General features: G+C 49.9%; 1 protein-coding gene and 1 pseudogene across 2 annotated transcripts in view; both read right to left on the bottom strand.

The window, feature by feature from the left end:
- Positions 1-577: 577 nt before the first annotated feature.
- Positions 578-952, bottom strand: LOC116067870 (annotated as a pseudogene).
- A 5,654-nt stretch (positions 953-6,606) lies between these two features.
- Bean1 (brain expressed associated with NEDD4 1) overlaps positions 6,607-16,763 on the bottom strand; it is a 47,742-nt gene continuing 37,585 nt past the window's right edge. Inside the window, exons 3-5 of one of the 2 annotated variants that reach the window (XM_031341080.1) lie at positions 14,681-14,944; positions 10,485-10,635; positions 6,607-8,728 (exon numbers count right to left, since the gene is read on the bottom strand). In XM_031341080.1, coding sequence (XP_031196940.1) covers positions 8,389-8,728; positions 10,485-10,635; positions 14,681-14,944 — 755 coding nt within the window. In that variant the 3' untranslated portion in view covers positions 6,607-8,388. Of the gene's footprint in view, positions 8,729-10,484; positions 10,636-11,081; positions 11,215-14,680; positions 14,945-16,763 lie in introns of those variants that run through there. The other variant, XM_031341081.1, reaches the window with a different exon arrangement.

The following is a 16,763-nucleotide window of genomic DNA, read 5'->3' as shown; positions in this document are numbered from 1 at the left end:
CACACACTTTTAACCCCTCTGGCTGTAATACAGACATGCCTTTAGTACACACCTTCAATCCCAAACAATGCAGGTAAGGTTAGTTTGTAGAAGGAAGCAGCTAAATTTGAAAGTGATGTCTAATTGAGTGGCAAAATGACAAATGAGAGAGATTTGACAATAGGATATGCCCAACTCTCATGAGGAGAGGGAAGGCAAGAGGTGATTTAAGAAAGCAGAAGAGAAAGAGAGGGGCAAGGCAGATTTATCAGGACAGTATTACCGAGACAGGTTGCAGGTGAAGACAGAATGAGACAGAGAGTGAGAAAGAACCAGAAGATTAGAACAGATTGTCAAAGTTCTGAGGCCAAGCAGAGCAATTCAGTCAGAAGCTGAGAGAAGCCAGTTTGAATCAGTCAGCTTGGAGAGAAGTTTTGAGCCAGAACAACTGAGTTGAACCAGTCAGCCAGAGTTTAGAAAGAACTAGAAAGGGTGAGCTTATTCAGGAGTAAGCTTCTGAGACAATTATATCTGGTGAGGAATTTACATTTACACAAATTGGTGTGAGCTCTTCTTTTTTTCTTTTTTTTTTTAAACATTAAGTTAATTTATTGACACATTTGACTAAGGCATCTACAATGGTGATTTCAACCTCTACTCCTGGCTCCATATTAATGTAATCAGCTCAACAATCAGAAGGACAGTGTAAATCAATGAGTAGCTTGTGGATCCTCATTTGGAAATGATCATGTTTGGAACCTTCACCACAGGTGTTTTTCTGGCAGTGGTTCTCAGTGTTTTGGTACACAGGCTCACCAGCCTTTTGCATTCAGATTCTTTTCCTTTGCGCCTCTGAACAAACCTCCAGAGACTTCATGCTGTGGGTGGTAAGTGTGACTTGAATTCGGTGAATTTTCATCTCAGGCTCCAAGGGCTGCTTCCCTGTAATATGTAGATGCCATGGCTGAGGCATGGCTTTCTGACTGACTTGTTCTTCAGCAGGAGCGAACAGTGGTGAGTCAGGGCGGAGCAGACTGTACAGAGCTCCACAGCATGCACCACCACGTCTCAGGAAGCTGAGCCATTATTTTCAATTCTTTGGATAAAAGACCAAGAGCCTAGAAATACCTGCTGCAACCCCAACAGCTCCCACCAGTAAGAAAGGCAGCAGGTTCACAGGTTCTGGGATAACAATGCAATCATCTTTGCATGGGAGGGAGTCCTGTGGTCTATCATCCCAACCTAGCTGATATTCGAAGTCATACCTGTCCAATATTGTGAAACTTGGTAGTTGAGAATGTGGGGGGCAGGGCTTCTAGATGGGGAGATGCAGGACTCTAGGTCCTTGGCTGTACAGGCTGGTTTTGTGTGTCAAATTGACACAAGCTAGAGCCATCAGAGAGAAAGGAGCTTCAGGTGAGGAAACACCTCCATGAGATCCAGCTGTAAGGCATTTTTTCAATTAGTCAATGGAGGAGGGCCCAGCCCATGGTGGATGGTGCCATCCTTGGCCTGGTGGTCCTGGGTTCTATAAGAAAGCAGGTTGAGCTGGGTGGTGGTGGCGCACACCTTTAATCCCAGCACTTGGGAGGCAGAGGCAGGTGGATTTCTGAGTTCGAGGCCAGCCTGGTCTACAGAGTGAGTTCCAGGACAGCCAGAGCTATACAGAGAAACCCTGTCTTGAAAAACCAAACAAAGCAGGTTAAGCAAGCCACCGTGAAACAAAACAAGTCAGTAGAAGGCACCCCTCCATGACCTCTGCATCAGCTTCTGCCTCCAGGATCCTGCTGTGTGCTGACTTCCGTGAGCTGTGAAGAGCAAGGTGGAAGTGAAAGCCAAGTAGAACCTCTGCTTTCCAAGTTGCTTTCTGACCGTGGTGTCTCATCACAGCAATAGAAACCCTGACTAAGACACTTGACCAAGAAGTGTGTCTGTGTGTCTGTGGGAGAGATGGTGTAAATGAGAGTCTGTTTTTGGAGACAGGGGCTCATGTCACTCAGGCTGGCCTCCAACCCAGTATGGAGCTGAGCCTGGTTTTGATCTGATTCTCTGGCCTCTATCTCCTGAGTACTGACATGCACTCGGGTATCTTACAGACACTAATCACCATGGTTAGCTTCCCATCTCTTTCTTTGATTCTTTGGCTGTGGGCAGACTTGCTTCTTGAAGAGAAGGAGGGAGTGGCCTCCTTTTCCACTCAGCCAGGCCTCACAAACTGGCAGACTCACTTTCTTTTCACAGGATTCTTCTGTTTGCTTTGGATTTCTTAGTGAATTAACCATTTCCCCGGATCTAGACATCTTAGTCCCCAGCACTTGAAACCCATCATGCCCAAGAACCACCCACTTCTTTTTTTTTTTTTTAAGGTTTATTTATTTATTATATGTAAGTACACTGTAGCTGTCTTCAGACATGGGTGGTTGTGAGCCACCATGTGGTTGCTGGGATTTGAACTCATGACCTTCTGAAGAGCAGTTGGTGCTCTTACCTGCTGAGCCATCTCACCAGCCCCGAACCACCCACTTCTAATTCTCAAAGGGAGGCTGTGATTGGGAAGGAGGGTGAAAACAATGGGCGTAGTTGCTGGTCTTCCCTCTGTCCTCACACGTTTGAACCCGTCCTGCTTCTCCGTGGCAGCTTTCTGGCCTGACGCCTGGTGTATTTGTTGTTCAGAGAACCAGTTATACTTTTTTGGCCCTCAAGAGAGTGATGGGCTCAGAAAGAAACTGCTTTCACTAATTGCCCAAGCACTTAGCTTCAGGGGAGCAAAGAGGATTTAGTATGGAGGTTGGGCAAGGGGATATTCAAGGACTTCTTTTGTCTCAGCAGATTGGAGAACCTTCACTTTCAATAGCCCTAAGGTCCCTTGTGTAACCTATGAACTCGGGCTTTTAAAAGAGGGAGATCCAGGTAAGGGTGCAGCCTGGGCAGAGGGTCCTAGCACTTAACTGTCATCAAGCTCATGTACAACAACTGGGGAAGGGCTGTTTTCTGTCAGAATAGAACCGTATGTTGTTACATGTTCTCCATTCCAAACCTCCTCACCCCATTGAGCTCTGTGTTGGACCACCCCGTAGAGAGTAACCAGCCTTGACCCTGAACCTCCAGTCTCTGGTAGACAACTCAGATACTCAGGGACAATCCAGGAAGGGAGAGGCTGGAAGGAGAGATTAAGAATCCCAGTGAGATAGTCCCGAGGGAGGTGACAAGTCCCTGGACTGCAGCCTAAGGCTCTATGTGATGTCACAGATCCACACCTTAAACCTTGGCCAAATTTATGTCAGAAGCAAAGTTGTATGATAAATGGGGGTGACTATATTTCTTGTGGGGGGATCTGTCAATATCTTTAGGATAGAGTCCGCAGCTAGGTGTAATGGAAACTGGAGCTGTGCCTCCCTGGGCACAGTGTCCCCCCTCCCCCCAACAGAGAGGTAAGAGTCAAGATGGATTCAAGATGTTGTCCACTGAGTACAATCTAGCTGGAGGCCAATTCTGACTTCATCTGCCATGGGCCGTGGGCAACAATCGTCATCCCTTCCTGGGCATCTGCCATCACCATGTGGTCACCATCTACCTCTGCTTGGCCAGCACTGAGACTGATGGCTGGTAGGTACAGCCAGGATGGGTACTGCAGAATGGAGAGGCCCAAGGAGGAGGGTGTGGTGGCTTGGGAATGGTGGGTAGGATGATGGGGGGGGGGGGAGGAAACAGGCTAGCACCTGATGTTTGTGAGCATACAGTCCCTGTCTCTTCTTCTTTTGGAAAAGCCATCCTAGGATAGAATATTTTGTTTACCATCCCCAGAGTGGCACATGTCCTTAGAACGGAGATAATCAGAGACCCCCTTGCTCTGCTCCCAACCACAGCCTTTTGCAGGCTCCAGGAGAGTCCAGTCCAGTCAGAGTCCTGTGAGATCTGATCTCTGCTTTCTGGCAGAGAGAGCATTGGGACAGCATATCAATCCATGCCCTTGGATCTCCTGGATCTAGCCAGGCATGAAGTCTGATTTATCGCTTGGACAATTTAGTCACATGAAACAGTCAGTATTCTTTCTCACCCTTGCAACTGAGTAAAGAGGAGGGTGGTGGTTGGGGCTCAGAGCCTGTCAGAGGGTCAGACTCTCCATTTTAATAGAAAACAACCCTGCAGCCCCCCCCCAAGGCCCCAAGGACTCATGCTGATGAGGGTGACCGTTTTGTGGCTGAGACCATAACAGGGCCACCACCTTGGAATTCCTTGGAGATGTGCTGAGTAGACACAGCTGTGCTGCAGCCCAGTGGTTAAAGGTATGCCTGTCCTCCAAGCTCAGACCTGTCAGGCTTGGGCTAAATAAGGGCTCCTGGGCTCCAGAGAGTCAGCTTGGGCTTGGGAAGTACCATGGAGCTAAGTGGAACAGAACCCAGGACAACAGATCTCCCTCTGATGATAAAGCCGCGGTCTTTACTCATACCCAGTCCTTGGACAACCATGCTAGTGTCAGAAGATGCAGAATGTTAGCAGCTGAGCATGAGTGTGAGCTGCACCTGGGTGTGCAGACAGGAGCCTTGCATGCAAAGGGTACTAGTGTGGACACCAAGGTTGTCTGAGTAAATGTGTATGAAGGAGGAAGGAGTTATGCAATGGTGCCACGCGCATGCATGCGGTTTGTGTATGAACACAGGCTTAACCCAGTGATGGTGAATGCTGCACCTGGTGGCCATGGGCTGCTGTAGCCTTACGAGTGACGTGTTCTTTCCATCTTTGCTTCGGTGAGGACTGGTGCTCAGCTGTGGCAGAGGCCTTTGGTTGCTATCCAAAGCCTGGGACGGTCTGTGTCCACCTGTAATGGCTCAGCTACAGTATGGCTTTGTCTGCCAACAGCTGTGGCTTTCCTGTATGAAGTCCTCCTCTGATCAGAAGAGCCTGCATGGCAGGAATCAACACTCCATGAAGGGCCGCCTCCAAACAGCACTGCCAAGAGCCAGGTATGAGTGACACAGATCTGTCACCCCTGGAAGCCTGACTTTGAGGCCTTCATGGTATGGTGTGCCCTGTCTCTTGGGTTGCTAGAGAGATAGTGTGGCGGCCTGTATTTTTCCAAGCTTTCTTCTCCTCTAACCTCCACCTTCTACTTCCCTGAGGCTATTTCCCTGACTGGTACTTTTGATAGTATGGCTGTGTTCCAGAGGTTGGTCCTGCTTCCTCCTAGCATACCATCTGAGTGATGGACCATCACATGCCATCTCTTAGGGATTCCAGGCACCCACCTGTTCTCCTTGGGCCTTGTCCCTGGCAAAGAGAGGACTCAGACTCCTTGTAGCAATGTGCAGAGCCTTGGGCAGGATGCCTGCCCACAGCCCAAGCAGTACGTGGACAGAAGAGACAGGGACAAAGAAGAGAACCAAGAGGCTGAATGTCAGTCCCAGGAGTTTAAGTCTTTAGAATGAGTGTTAGTTAGTATAGGGGGTCTGGGTGGGAGTCAGCATGTGGCTAGACACCATCACCATAGAACAGAGGGGCAAGTGTTTTGAATAGAGAGGAGAACTTAGCCAACAGGGATTGCCAGAAAATGAGACCCAGGGGCAGAGTCTCCTTTAGAAAATTAGCAGTATAAGACAAGTTCAGTGTCCAAAACGTCAGGCTCAGCTTATAGGCTGTAAAGTAAGAGGGATCTCCTCATTCTTGGAGTCTGTGACAAATGAACAGTGGCAGCAGAGGACCAGCAGATGGCAGTGGGTGCTTGAGTTTGGCCAGAGCTGGACAGCGGGCCTACATTTTTGCCAGCAGGGAAATGGAATTTCCAGAAGGAACCTGTGGGTCTCTGTCTCATAAACCCTCGCCCCCACCCCCATCTACCTCACCTTGTTCAGGATCACACCACAATTTTAGGGTGTGACTTTGGGGTTTTCTATGCTAGTGGAAGGAAAATGTGTCCGAGAAAGACAGTCTCTGTGCCTAAAAGAGCTCACCAGGCAAAGCTGTCTAAAGGGCATTAGGAAAGATGAGTGGTTCTGCAGAGGGGAGCAAGGAGCATATTTCTGTCTATTTTCCTTGGTAGGATAAGCTTCCGAAGTACTGAAGGCCAAAAGGTGGTTCCTTGTGTATATGGAGTCAAGTTCTGGATTGATGGCTCATCATATTCTCACATCAGACAGCTCTCAGAGAAGTGGCACCATGCTTCCTAAGAAGGGGGCTGAGGAGTTGAGCCTGCCGTACAAGCAGGAGGATCTGAGTTCAGATCCCCAGTACCACATCAAAGTCCAGGTGCAGTAGCATGGACTGGGAGGTGGACACAGGACGTTTGGGGGGACTTGGGTGGCCAGCCAGTCTAAACTAATAGGGGTCTCCAGGAACTAGGGAAGCAGAGACAGGAGGATTGCCAGCTGGGCTACATAGCAACATCTTGTTTCAAAAAACCCAAATACAAGCAGAGAAACAAAAGAGGAAATCCTACACACCCCCCTCCTTACAAGAGCGCCACCTGGCTCAAATTTAAGAAACAGCTAGCCGGGCGTGTCAACTTCAAAAGGCAGACTTAAGACTGTTTATTTAGAGAGCTCCTTTCCCTCTGAATTTGCAGCCACCAGGAACCCCCCCTTCAGGTCTCCCCCCCATGCATTCCTCAAAAGTATTATTTCTTTCTACATCTTTGTTGATAATGAGCATTTATTTTGAGTACAGAAAAGATACATTGTTGCTTATTCAGCCTAATCTAGGAAGGAGAGAAGCTGTTCTGCAGATCCCTCCAACATGTTGAGTAGGCAGGGATGTTTTTCTTCCCCCCACCACTTTCCAGAGCTCTAGAAACAGGCTGCCTTTCTTAAAAGAGTCTCATCCCTGGGGTGCGTTTTAAAGGCTGTACAGTACAACAGACAGACATCTTTGCCTAGAAAGCATCATAGCACAAAAGTGGGCAGAAGTGCTTGTAAACAAGGTTCCCTCCCCCAGGCCTGGGACTCTTGGGTGCTGCCTGCGATGCTACAGAACCTGTAGGTTGGGCCCTTTCGGCTCTGCATCAGAATAAATGCTATTTCTATAGAAAATAAAAATCAAGATAGCTATCCTTGCCACCCCTCTGCTTAGGAAAGGGATTGTTGAATTTTCTTAGCCCTTCATTGGAGGAAATGAATGTGTGTGGGGGATCAGTGGGGATAGGTCTGCTGCTTTGGGATGACTGTCAGAAGGTAGGAGTCTCGAAGGCAGGAGGTCTCACTCCCTGCCAGCGGCAGTGCTGACAGGATCCTCCTTAAGGTGCTTAGCTCTGGCAAGTTGGGTCTTCAAAGATCATCTTGCCACCTTATGTAGTCTTTGATGGAGCTCACTGGAGCTCGCAGGCTAATATCTGAGCCTATCTCCAACCCGCTGCCTCCACACACCTGCTTCCGTGATGGCATGTTGGCAGCAGACACTGGTCTTCTCATAGTGACATGGAGTTTTTTGAGGGGTACATTTGTGGGGTTTTTCTCTGCATATGTCCCAGAGAGGCAAGGCCAGACTTCATCAACCCAGTCCCCAGCTGGGAGTTGCTACCCTGGATGACAGTGCTGGCTCTTGGGTTAACTTGAGACCTCTTAGACTCAGGCTGCCAGGGCTGGCTGGGCACTTACTGAGCAGTGGACCCTTCTCCGCCTCCTCTGAGTGGTATCTAGGCAGCATTGTGTGTGTGTGTGTGGGGGGCTACCCACACCTTGGTTTTCTTGAGCTGTCGATCCTGGCACGGACATAAGAACTGTGACATTCCTCCATGACACATGCTCAAGGGCCTGTCTCCCCCTGAAACTTAGGGTGGGTGTCTGAGCTAACCCCACTAGCACCGCCAAACTGAGGACATTGAGACAGGCTAAATGGGCCGTGAGGACCTCCAGGTCATGCCTAAGCCACCAGACCTGTTTTAATCCACCTTGGAAGTGGCAGGACGGTGACATTGTGGCTCTTCTGCCCTGGAGTTGAGAGATAGGCACAGTGCACAGTGGGACCTCATTAGGACCTGTCTCAGCTCCCAGTATGATAAGCCCTGGGGTAGGCGTTATGGCAGGAAGCTGACCAAACAGTCTCTGCAGGAGACTCAGATTGTGGCCACAAGCCTAGAGGAGCTGGGGACAGGACAGAAAGCTGGGCTTCCTGTCTCACCTCATCCCAGCACTGTTCAGAGAGGCACTGCCACCAGGCACCAGGCTGGGGAGGAAGAGATACCAGGTAGGGAATACTTCATCTAATGAAAGCCTTCCCAGGTGAGTTTGTGTGGTAAGTGGGACATGTGCATATGCAGGTGTCTACATATGTGTGGGATGTGGCCGTGTATGCACTTGGGGTATGTCGGTATATATTTGTAGTCATATATATGCATGTGCATGAGTTGTGTGTGCACCTGTGTGCCTGGAGGAGACAGGGTAGCCTGGAAGGACCAGTGGGACTTATGGGCTTGGTCACTCACACAATCCTTTCAGGGATAGGGGTCGGAGCCTCGGTTGGCATGGGTGAGCCCTGGGAGTTACTTGGCTGTGGTTCTGGTCCTGGTAGTGGCAACAGGTCAGATGGAGAGCCTGTTCCACACACAGCTTCATAAGGTGGCAGCGTGTCCATGGAGACAGTGTGGAGGCCACCCTGGCCCTGGGTCCTCTGTTCTTGCTGGCGGTGGCTGCGGCTCTGGCCACTGTCTGAGTCAAGGGCACCATTCAGCATGGGGCAGGAGTCAGTCATGGAGTAGGGGGGTGGTGCATCCGTGGGGACATACAGCTGAGTGGCCCCTGGTCCCACACACTCTTCATAGCTGCGAGAGAAGAGTTTTCACTCAGGGTTTATAGGTTCCAAGGCCTTAGGGATGGAAGAGTCTACATTCTATGTGGTGAGGAGCTGCCTCATTGTAGAATACGTCCAGCCTCATATATGCTGGCTCCCATAAGACCCTCTAGTCCCCAGGGAGGACAGTCTGAAAGCTGGGTCAGACTTTACCCTCATCCCATGTGAACCCAAGCAAGTCCTTACACTCCTGCCCCTCTCTCTGGGGTTTTAGATTCTCTGGAGCGAAAGCATCCTCTGCTAGGGAGGAGTCCCAGCCTGGGCACGGTGAATGGGCTCAGTAGGACCCCCTGAGATTGTCTCCACCACTGTTTTCTAGATTTAGGAAGGAGTCTCTGGGGCCCCTGAAACCATATCTATAGGGCTAAGAGCACCTCTGCTTCTCCCAGAGCCTCTGGTGGGAGGGAATTTGCCAGGACCAGGGTCTGGGAGAACTCAAATGCCCAAGAAGGCACTGTCACTTCACAGGATCCAGTGCCCCAGTGACGGCTGGCCAGGATGATTCCTGTCCCAATGAGTAGCTTTTGGAATCTGGGGATGTAGATGTCCTACCCCAAGGGCAGAGGCCTAGTGTCTGGCAAGCCTCCTTCTATATTCCTCCCTTGCCCTTGCCACTGCCCTTGAATCTCCTGGAGCAGTGGATTTAACTACTCTTTACCAGGCCCTATAGTCTATTTCCTCGTGTAAAGTAGGATGGGTAGGATGGGTCATTCAATTTACTGGATTTTTCTTGGTGCTAAGAAGGCACTGTGGGTAGTTGGGAGGAACACGGTTCAAAGTGGACCAGAACCTTATAACTCCTGAAGATGTGCCCTAAGGACATGCCAATCTCCCTGTTCCCCTGAGAGCCCAGCTGTTTTAGCCTGAATGAGGAAGGCATTGGACACTAAAGGGTACCCTCTGTCCTTACGGTTCATCTAAAGGACAGGGCCACCAGAGGCTACTTCGATGGATGTAAAGATGCAGGGGGAGAGAGTTTCAGAGGAGGTGGAGCTCTCTGTGAATCAGAGCTATCTAGGTTCATATCAGACGGACTGCTGAGAGCCCATCCTGCCTGAGCTAACTGAGATCGGTACCTAGAAGGGCCTACGGTAAGAATGCAGCAGGTTGGGGATGGGTCTGGAAAGGCTAAAGCAAAACTGAGAGAAGGCAAGGACAGCACTGAAGACAAGAATATGCAGAGGCCAGGGAGAGGACTGGAAAGGCAGTCTGACCACACAACGCACAATGGAGACCCAAAATGATAGGGGCCAGCCAAGTCTGGGGGTCCTGTGGGTATACCTGCAATATGTAAGAAAGACTGATCTTGGGTTGGGCGTGGGTTCCTGGTATCACAAACAGAAGCTCAACAGATTTTCCTCCTAAATGAATACTGATTCCATAGTCATGATCTCAAACATCCCACAATTCTTGTCCCCAGGGAGACCCCTAGAAGAATTTATTTGGGCTCATGAAAATGGTCATGAGACCATGCCAAAACTACAAGGCTTCTCTACCCATCACCCATCAGCCTGAAGAAGCCAGCTGGGGTCTGTAGTCCACCCTGGTGGCATCTCCCAAGTCATCTCCATCCTCAAGGGGACTTGCTTGGTTGGAGGGAAGAGGCTGTGACCAAGACAACTGGAATCCTTTTGTATTTACACATGGGAAGCTGAGGTTTTGGTGCTGGGTGGGAGATCTTTTTATCTAGGGGATCCCCTGCTCTCTCCACCATGGAGTCTTCTTACCCTGGTGGAGAATCTGGGTACAACTCCCGGAGCACGGTGACATCTACGTCCCCCTCAGAGCTGATGTCCAAGGGTGGGGGCCAGTCCTCAGCGGGGCTGCAGGCATAGGGCATTCTGTGGCTGGAGTGGCTGTGTGTGAATCCTCCAGAAGCTGCAGAGAACAGAAGTGCAGGCACTGCTAGGGACTTCCCAGCACAGTAACCATCTATCCAAGGTTCGGAGGTCCCCACAGGGACCAACCCCTTACCAGACCCAGCTGCTTCTATCCCAAGCAACAACACCAGACTGTGAGCACTGTGGAGTTCTGGGAGTGGGGTCACGGAGGGGAGACAAGGCTGGTCCTATCCTGAGGAGGTCATATCCTGAGGATGACAGTTTAGCCAGGGCATTGATAACACTAGGTGGTACCTGCTAAGCTTTGATAAGTTAGCTTGGCCACACCCTCTTCCCTCCAACTGAGCAAGTCCCCTTGAGGATGGATATGAGGGAGATGTCCCCAGGATGTTAGCGCAGGACTGCAGGAGAAGAGACAGGTGTGCTCAGCACACATGTGACGCCAGAGACTAATTCCCAGTCCCCACACAAACTTCTCCTTACTTTTGACCCAATGGCAATGGAAGCATCCGGATGAGGAACCATATCCACAAGTCCAATTCTGGGGTTATTCACGGGAATCAAGAAAACCCTCAGAGGAGAATATTATAGACATGTCTATTCATCGTTGGTGGCTCTGTCTGTCTGGCAGGACATGACCCTTATCCCCCATACTGCCTGTGTCTTAAAGGTTTTTCTACAATGAATACATATTACGTTTCTACTAGAAAAAATAAACCCAGTAACAGGTTGTGAAAAAGGAGATGAGGTTTATTCCCCTTCAGATGTCAGCTAAAAAATGGGAGCTTGGAAGGATGTGAGAGAGGAGAGCCGGGGGAGACAAGACAAAACAACAGAAACTAGCTAGAGCCACCGAGCACTGGAGCTGGGGTCCTGTGCTGGCAGTGCTGCCCAGAAGGATCTCTGGGCTCACACAGGGTGGGATCCACTTGTAGAGTGCAAGCCAGAGCTTGCTGTTTTCCTCATCTCCCTACCCCTGGCTTGGGAACTCCAGAACTCATCCTGGTTCTATGTGAGACTTAACCACAAAGACTCGTGAAGGTCAGTCCTTCCATAGCCTCTGAAAAACCTCCTCTGGGCTGCAGGAGGGGTGGACCACACACAGGTCCTGCTCTCAGGGATGTCACCCCTGTGACTGTGGCGAGAGGCATGGGTATGAGGGCAAGGAAGAAGGGGGGATCCCGGTTTACTTTTCTGGTAGGGATGAGGAGGGCTGGGGATACTTCCTGAAGGAAGTAAACAGCCTTTGAGCCAGGCCTGGGCAGCTTCGGGACAATGACTGGGCAGAAGTAACACGTGTGTGAAAGGCTGGGTGCTGGAGGAGCATAAAGCGCGTGGGGGGAGGGGCGGGGATGGGGCAGTGCATGGGGTCAGGGGAGTGGGAGGAGCAGGAATGATGTGTTAGAACCGTGGGTCGGTGGGTCGTGTCAGGACATACCACTCACTAGGCCCAAACAGTTCCACGTGTAAGGGGTTTAATTGAGAGGGAGAGAGGGGGCAGTAGCACAGAAAGAGAGGAGAGAGAGAGAGATAGATGGAGAGATGTTCCCTGTGTTTATATACATGGGTTCTGACGTAGTGGCTGCAGGTAAAGGTGGGAGGTGAGCCCAATGGATTCTGGGAATGTGGTGGCTGTTGCCATGGCAACAGGTCTGTGGACTTGCCCATGCATCGCCACAGGCTTTGGATGCCCTGATGCTAACACTGAGTCTGCTAGGATGGGGTTAAAGTAGTACCTGGGCTCCTCATGGGAACATAGGTCATGGCAGCCTGGTTGGGCTGTATGTACCTTTGACTTGTCTGCCAGGAAGAGCTTGGCCACTGCAGAGACTTGGGGCCCGGGCTGGGTGAGCTTCCTTCTCTGTCCATACAAACCTGTTGACTTTTCTTTCTGGTCCTAGCTGGTTCAGAGAACATGTCACTAACTGGCTGTCCTTCCATCGCCTCGCTCTCAGTCTTGTCTAAGATCTGACCTTTTGCTTCTCTCTAGACTTCCAGAAGAGCAACATCTAGGCCCAAAGGGCCTTTGGCGTCCAAGTGTCTGCTGCACCCAGCCCTAAGCTGGGTGGCCCTTTAGAGCTGTGTAGGAGTCGGTCTGAGTGCACCCAGGTCAGCTACCCAGAGCTCACATCTCTAACCTACCTCTTGCAAGAGGGTGACCCGAGGTCCATTGCTCAACTACTCCAACCTCAAGTTTGGATCAGCAAATTGAAGTGGGGAGCACAGCTAGTCACTCAAAACTGTTGGAAGGAGGATTTTGCATAATGAGATTATGCAAAGGAATTTCCAGGAATCAGCAGGTGCTCTTTCCCACTAGTCCTCTGTGCTATCATCAGGTGTCCCCTAACTGCTAACAGGTGTCCCTGCCTTGCTGGTTCTCCCTGTTCCCAGGTTCCTCCCAGCCTTAAATGGGGAAAGCCCTGCAGGTCCCATAAAAAAACTTCAGTTATAGTGAGAGGCCTCCCACGATCCTGAACTTCATGGGAAAGTCTGTTTTTGTGTTTGTTTGTTTGTTTGTTTTCTCATGGGGCAGGTGGTCTCTAGCCTGGGTAGTGGCTCTGGCTGCCAGGCACATGCTCCCGTGGGCCTTGTTCCTGCCATAGAACATTGTCTCAGAACTGAACCCTTCTGCTTCATTGGTGGTCCCTGCCAGGAATGAGATGGAGTCAGGTGGCCATGTTCTGAAAAAGTCCAGGCATTCTGACCAGATGGATACTCCTGGGACTTGTCCTCCCTCCCCACAAATAGCCACCAATGACTAGAAACCCCACAATGATTTTTTCCTTTGTGGGCCCATATTTTCACTGCTCATTCATTCTGTCATCCATTCATCCATCTATCTATCTCTATAGCTACTCATCCTATCTCTACTCCTACCTGGGCCTCAAGTTCCCATCTACTCACCCAGATAATCTCACTCAAGCATATTTTGCAATCCACCTGTATATCCTCTTACCCCATTCATCTATTTCTCCATTTGTCTATTCATCTGTCATGCCCATTTAGCCATCCATTCCATCCACCCACCTATCCATCAATCTATGCATTCAATCCCTTATGCGCCCATCCCTCTACTGGCCTATTTCACCCACCAATCTCTCTCTAGCCATCCATTCACCTACCCACCCATCCTTCTAGTCATTCATTTCTCCTCTCATTTGCATCTCCATTACTCTCTTACCCATCCCTTTCTCCTCTGTTTACTCATCTACATAGTTATGCATCTATGTAGTCACTCATCTGCCTATCTACCCATTTATCCATCGCCCACTACTAATCCAACCTTCTGTCTTTCTACTCATTCATTTTTTATTCATCTCTCTACTCACTCATCTCTCTATTTTTCCATCCATATATCTATCTATCCACCCACCTAACTATCTTCCATGCATCCTATCATCCACCTACCCACCTACCTACCTACTCACAAATCCATCTATCTCTCCATCCATCCATCCATCTACATCCATCTTTGCATCATCCATCCATAATTCTCTATCCATGCATCCACAAACCTATGTATCCATGCATGCATGCATGCATCCATCCATGCATTTATCTATCCATGCATCCATAAACCCATGTATCTATCCATGAGTCCATCCATGTATCCATCCTTGCACCCATTCACTCATGCACCATCTATCCATGTACCTATCCATCCATGTGTCCATCTATCCATGCATCCATTCATGATCCATCCATCCATCCATGCATCATGCATCCATCCATCCACCTATCCATCCATTCATCCATCCATCTATCCATCCATCCATCCATCCATTCTTGCATCCATCCATATATCCATCCATCCAGATGCCATCTGGACCAGTATCAGCACAGTATGACCCAACAGTGGCAGGGGCTGAGGAATATGACACACTTTCCATCTGGCTTTCAGCCTCTGTAGGTCCTTCTCTTGGTAGACCACAGCCTGTTCATACTGTGGGACATGATAGTGGACACCTGTGTGCTCTTCCTATGGACCAGGATACTTCCCTGACCCCATCACAGAGATTCTACCCTCTAGACACCTCCTTAAGTCAGTCACAGTGGCAGAAGTAGCATGACTCTGAGCTCACCGTGATCCTGCTCGTATTCTCCAGGTCGGCGCCTGCGATGGCGGTGATGGTGATGGTGGCGGCGGTGGCGATGGTGGTGTCGCTGGATCCGAGCCTGTCTGTCCCTTCTGATGCTTCCCACAATGATGGTGATGCAGGAGAGAGTGATGACCACACCTATGACAGCACTCGCCACCAGCACTGGAGACACCAGTAGGTGGCTGTGCTCAGAGCTCTCGGAGAACGTGGTGGGGTAAAAGTAGCTGGTACGGTTGTATCGTGCTACTGTGGACAGAGAGAAGGGACACTCAGCTGGTCCCAGGCCTGCCACAAACCTTTTCTCAACCCTGATGTCCTGGGAGTCATTTATCTCTAAATAAATGGAGGATAGTCAGGGTCAGACTTTTCATCCTGATTGTTCCTGCTGTGGGAGAGAGAAGCAGGACTCCACCCAACTGCTTGTAGGGGCTTCTGTTGGTTGTAGGTTATCCTACTTCATTTCCTCTGGCCCCTCTGCTTCAGCAGCCCATCTAACTCACAGATAGGAAAACTCAGATAGGCAATGGACCTGCTCAAGGCAGAAGTAAAGCTCAAACTGAAGAATCTCAGTACTAGAATAGGAGTCTCTTCTACCAGGATGTCAGGCTGAAACGTCTTTACCAAAGACTTGGGAAGGGGAAGGGGGTGTGTAGAAGTCAAGAGTGTAAGGACTTGGGGCAAGGGTCTCAGGGAGGGGTCAAAATTAGGCAGATTAACCACAGGTCCCTGCCACATGGCTCAGGGATAGCTATCATCTCAGTGGTGAGTACTACTGAATTCCTCCAGCTTGCTGAGGGCGGTGGTCCAGGTATATCCCTCATCACAGGCAAGGTGGATGGGGCTCAGTCCTGGAAGAGTCAATCCCACAGCTAGCCAGTTACCCTGTGGTAGAGCTAAGCTGGAAGTATGGCTCTGTAGCATCCCTGTCCCTTGGTGGGGGCCTTTCCTGAGATGGGTACTCTGCCTCTTGACAATAGTGGGACAAAGATTCTCAGATTTATAGGACATCAGGGGCTTGGCAAGCATGGCGAGGGGGAAGTTAGGTCATGTCTGGGTCCTGTTCTGAGAAGGGTTTCCATTTGTCTGCCCACAGCCCATGCTAGGTGCACCTGTTGCTTAGGACTGTATGATGTTTCCAGGCCTTGCCTTTGATAACCCTTTGTGTCCTCATGTCCAGCATCCAGGCTGGGTGTATTGAAGGTGCCTAATGTATATGGTGTGAATGGCTCCAGACTTGAGACCAGATGGAAATGCCAGGGAGGGTTTGAGTTGGAGCATTGAGGCTTCTGTCTTGGGTGGTAATCAAGTGGAGTTTGAGTGGTAATCTGCTTGGGTAACTGAAAGAAGGCTTTTTATTCTATTGAGGGTCTCTATATCCCCTTTCAATGGTGGCTGCTTCTCTCTTCAAATCCCTTCCCAGCACTTACCTCAAAAACTCTACCCACTTACCTCAAAAGCCCCAGTACACTCAGTCCCCAGCAAGGACAGGTAGGTAAAAAAAGAATTCGAGAGCATAGCTGGGATTTGAACATGCCTGGCAGCATGTGGGCTTATGCTGGGGGCTTTTGCAGCTCACTGATCATCATCACTGTTATCCCTGCCTGATTCCCTGGTGGGATGTGCACTCAATGGTCCTAGCCAGGCATGCATGCTTCTCTTTTGTGTACTCTGTCTCTGTCTCTGTCTCTCTCTCTTTCTGTATGTGTGTGCATGTATGCATGTTTGCATGTGGGCACATGTGAGCATGGGGTGCATGCATGTGGAAACGTGAGGATGCCCAGAATCATCCTCTATCACCCTTCCACTGTATTCACTGAAGCAGGGTCTCTCAATCAAACCCAGAGATAACCAATAGGGCTAGTTTTAGTAATCAGCTGAATGGAGATTCTCTGTCTCTAACATCTGAGGCTGGGATTCTATAGCTCCGCAACTCATATCTCTATGGGTTCTGAGCACCTGAACTACAATCTTCAAGCTTGGGTGCGAATGCTTTAACCACTGAGCCATCTCTCCAGCCCACGTGCACACTTCTTGACACTGACAGGAGAGTGTCGATGAAAATTGA

This window comes from Mastomys coucha, unplaced genomic scaffold, assembly GCF_008632895.1.
Source record: "Mastomys coucha isolate ucsf_1 unplaced genomic scaffold, UCSF_Mcou_1 pScaffold22, whole genome shotgun sequence".
Taxonomy (NCBI): domain Eukaryota; kingdom Metazoa; phylum Chordata; class Mammalia; order Rodentia; family Muridae; genus Mastomys; species Mastomys coucha.
The sequence above is the reverse complement of the archived record's forward strand: the minus strand, read 5'-3'. Positions and strand labels throughout refer to the sequence as shown.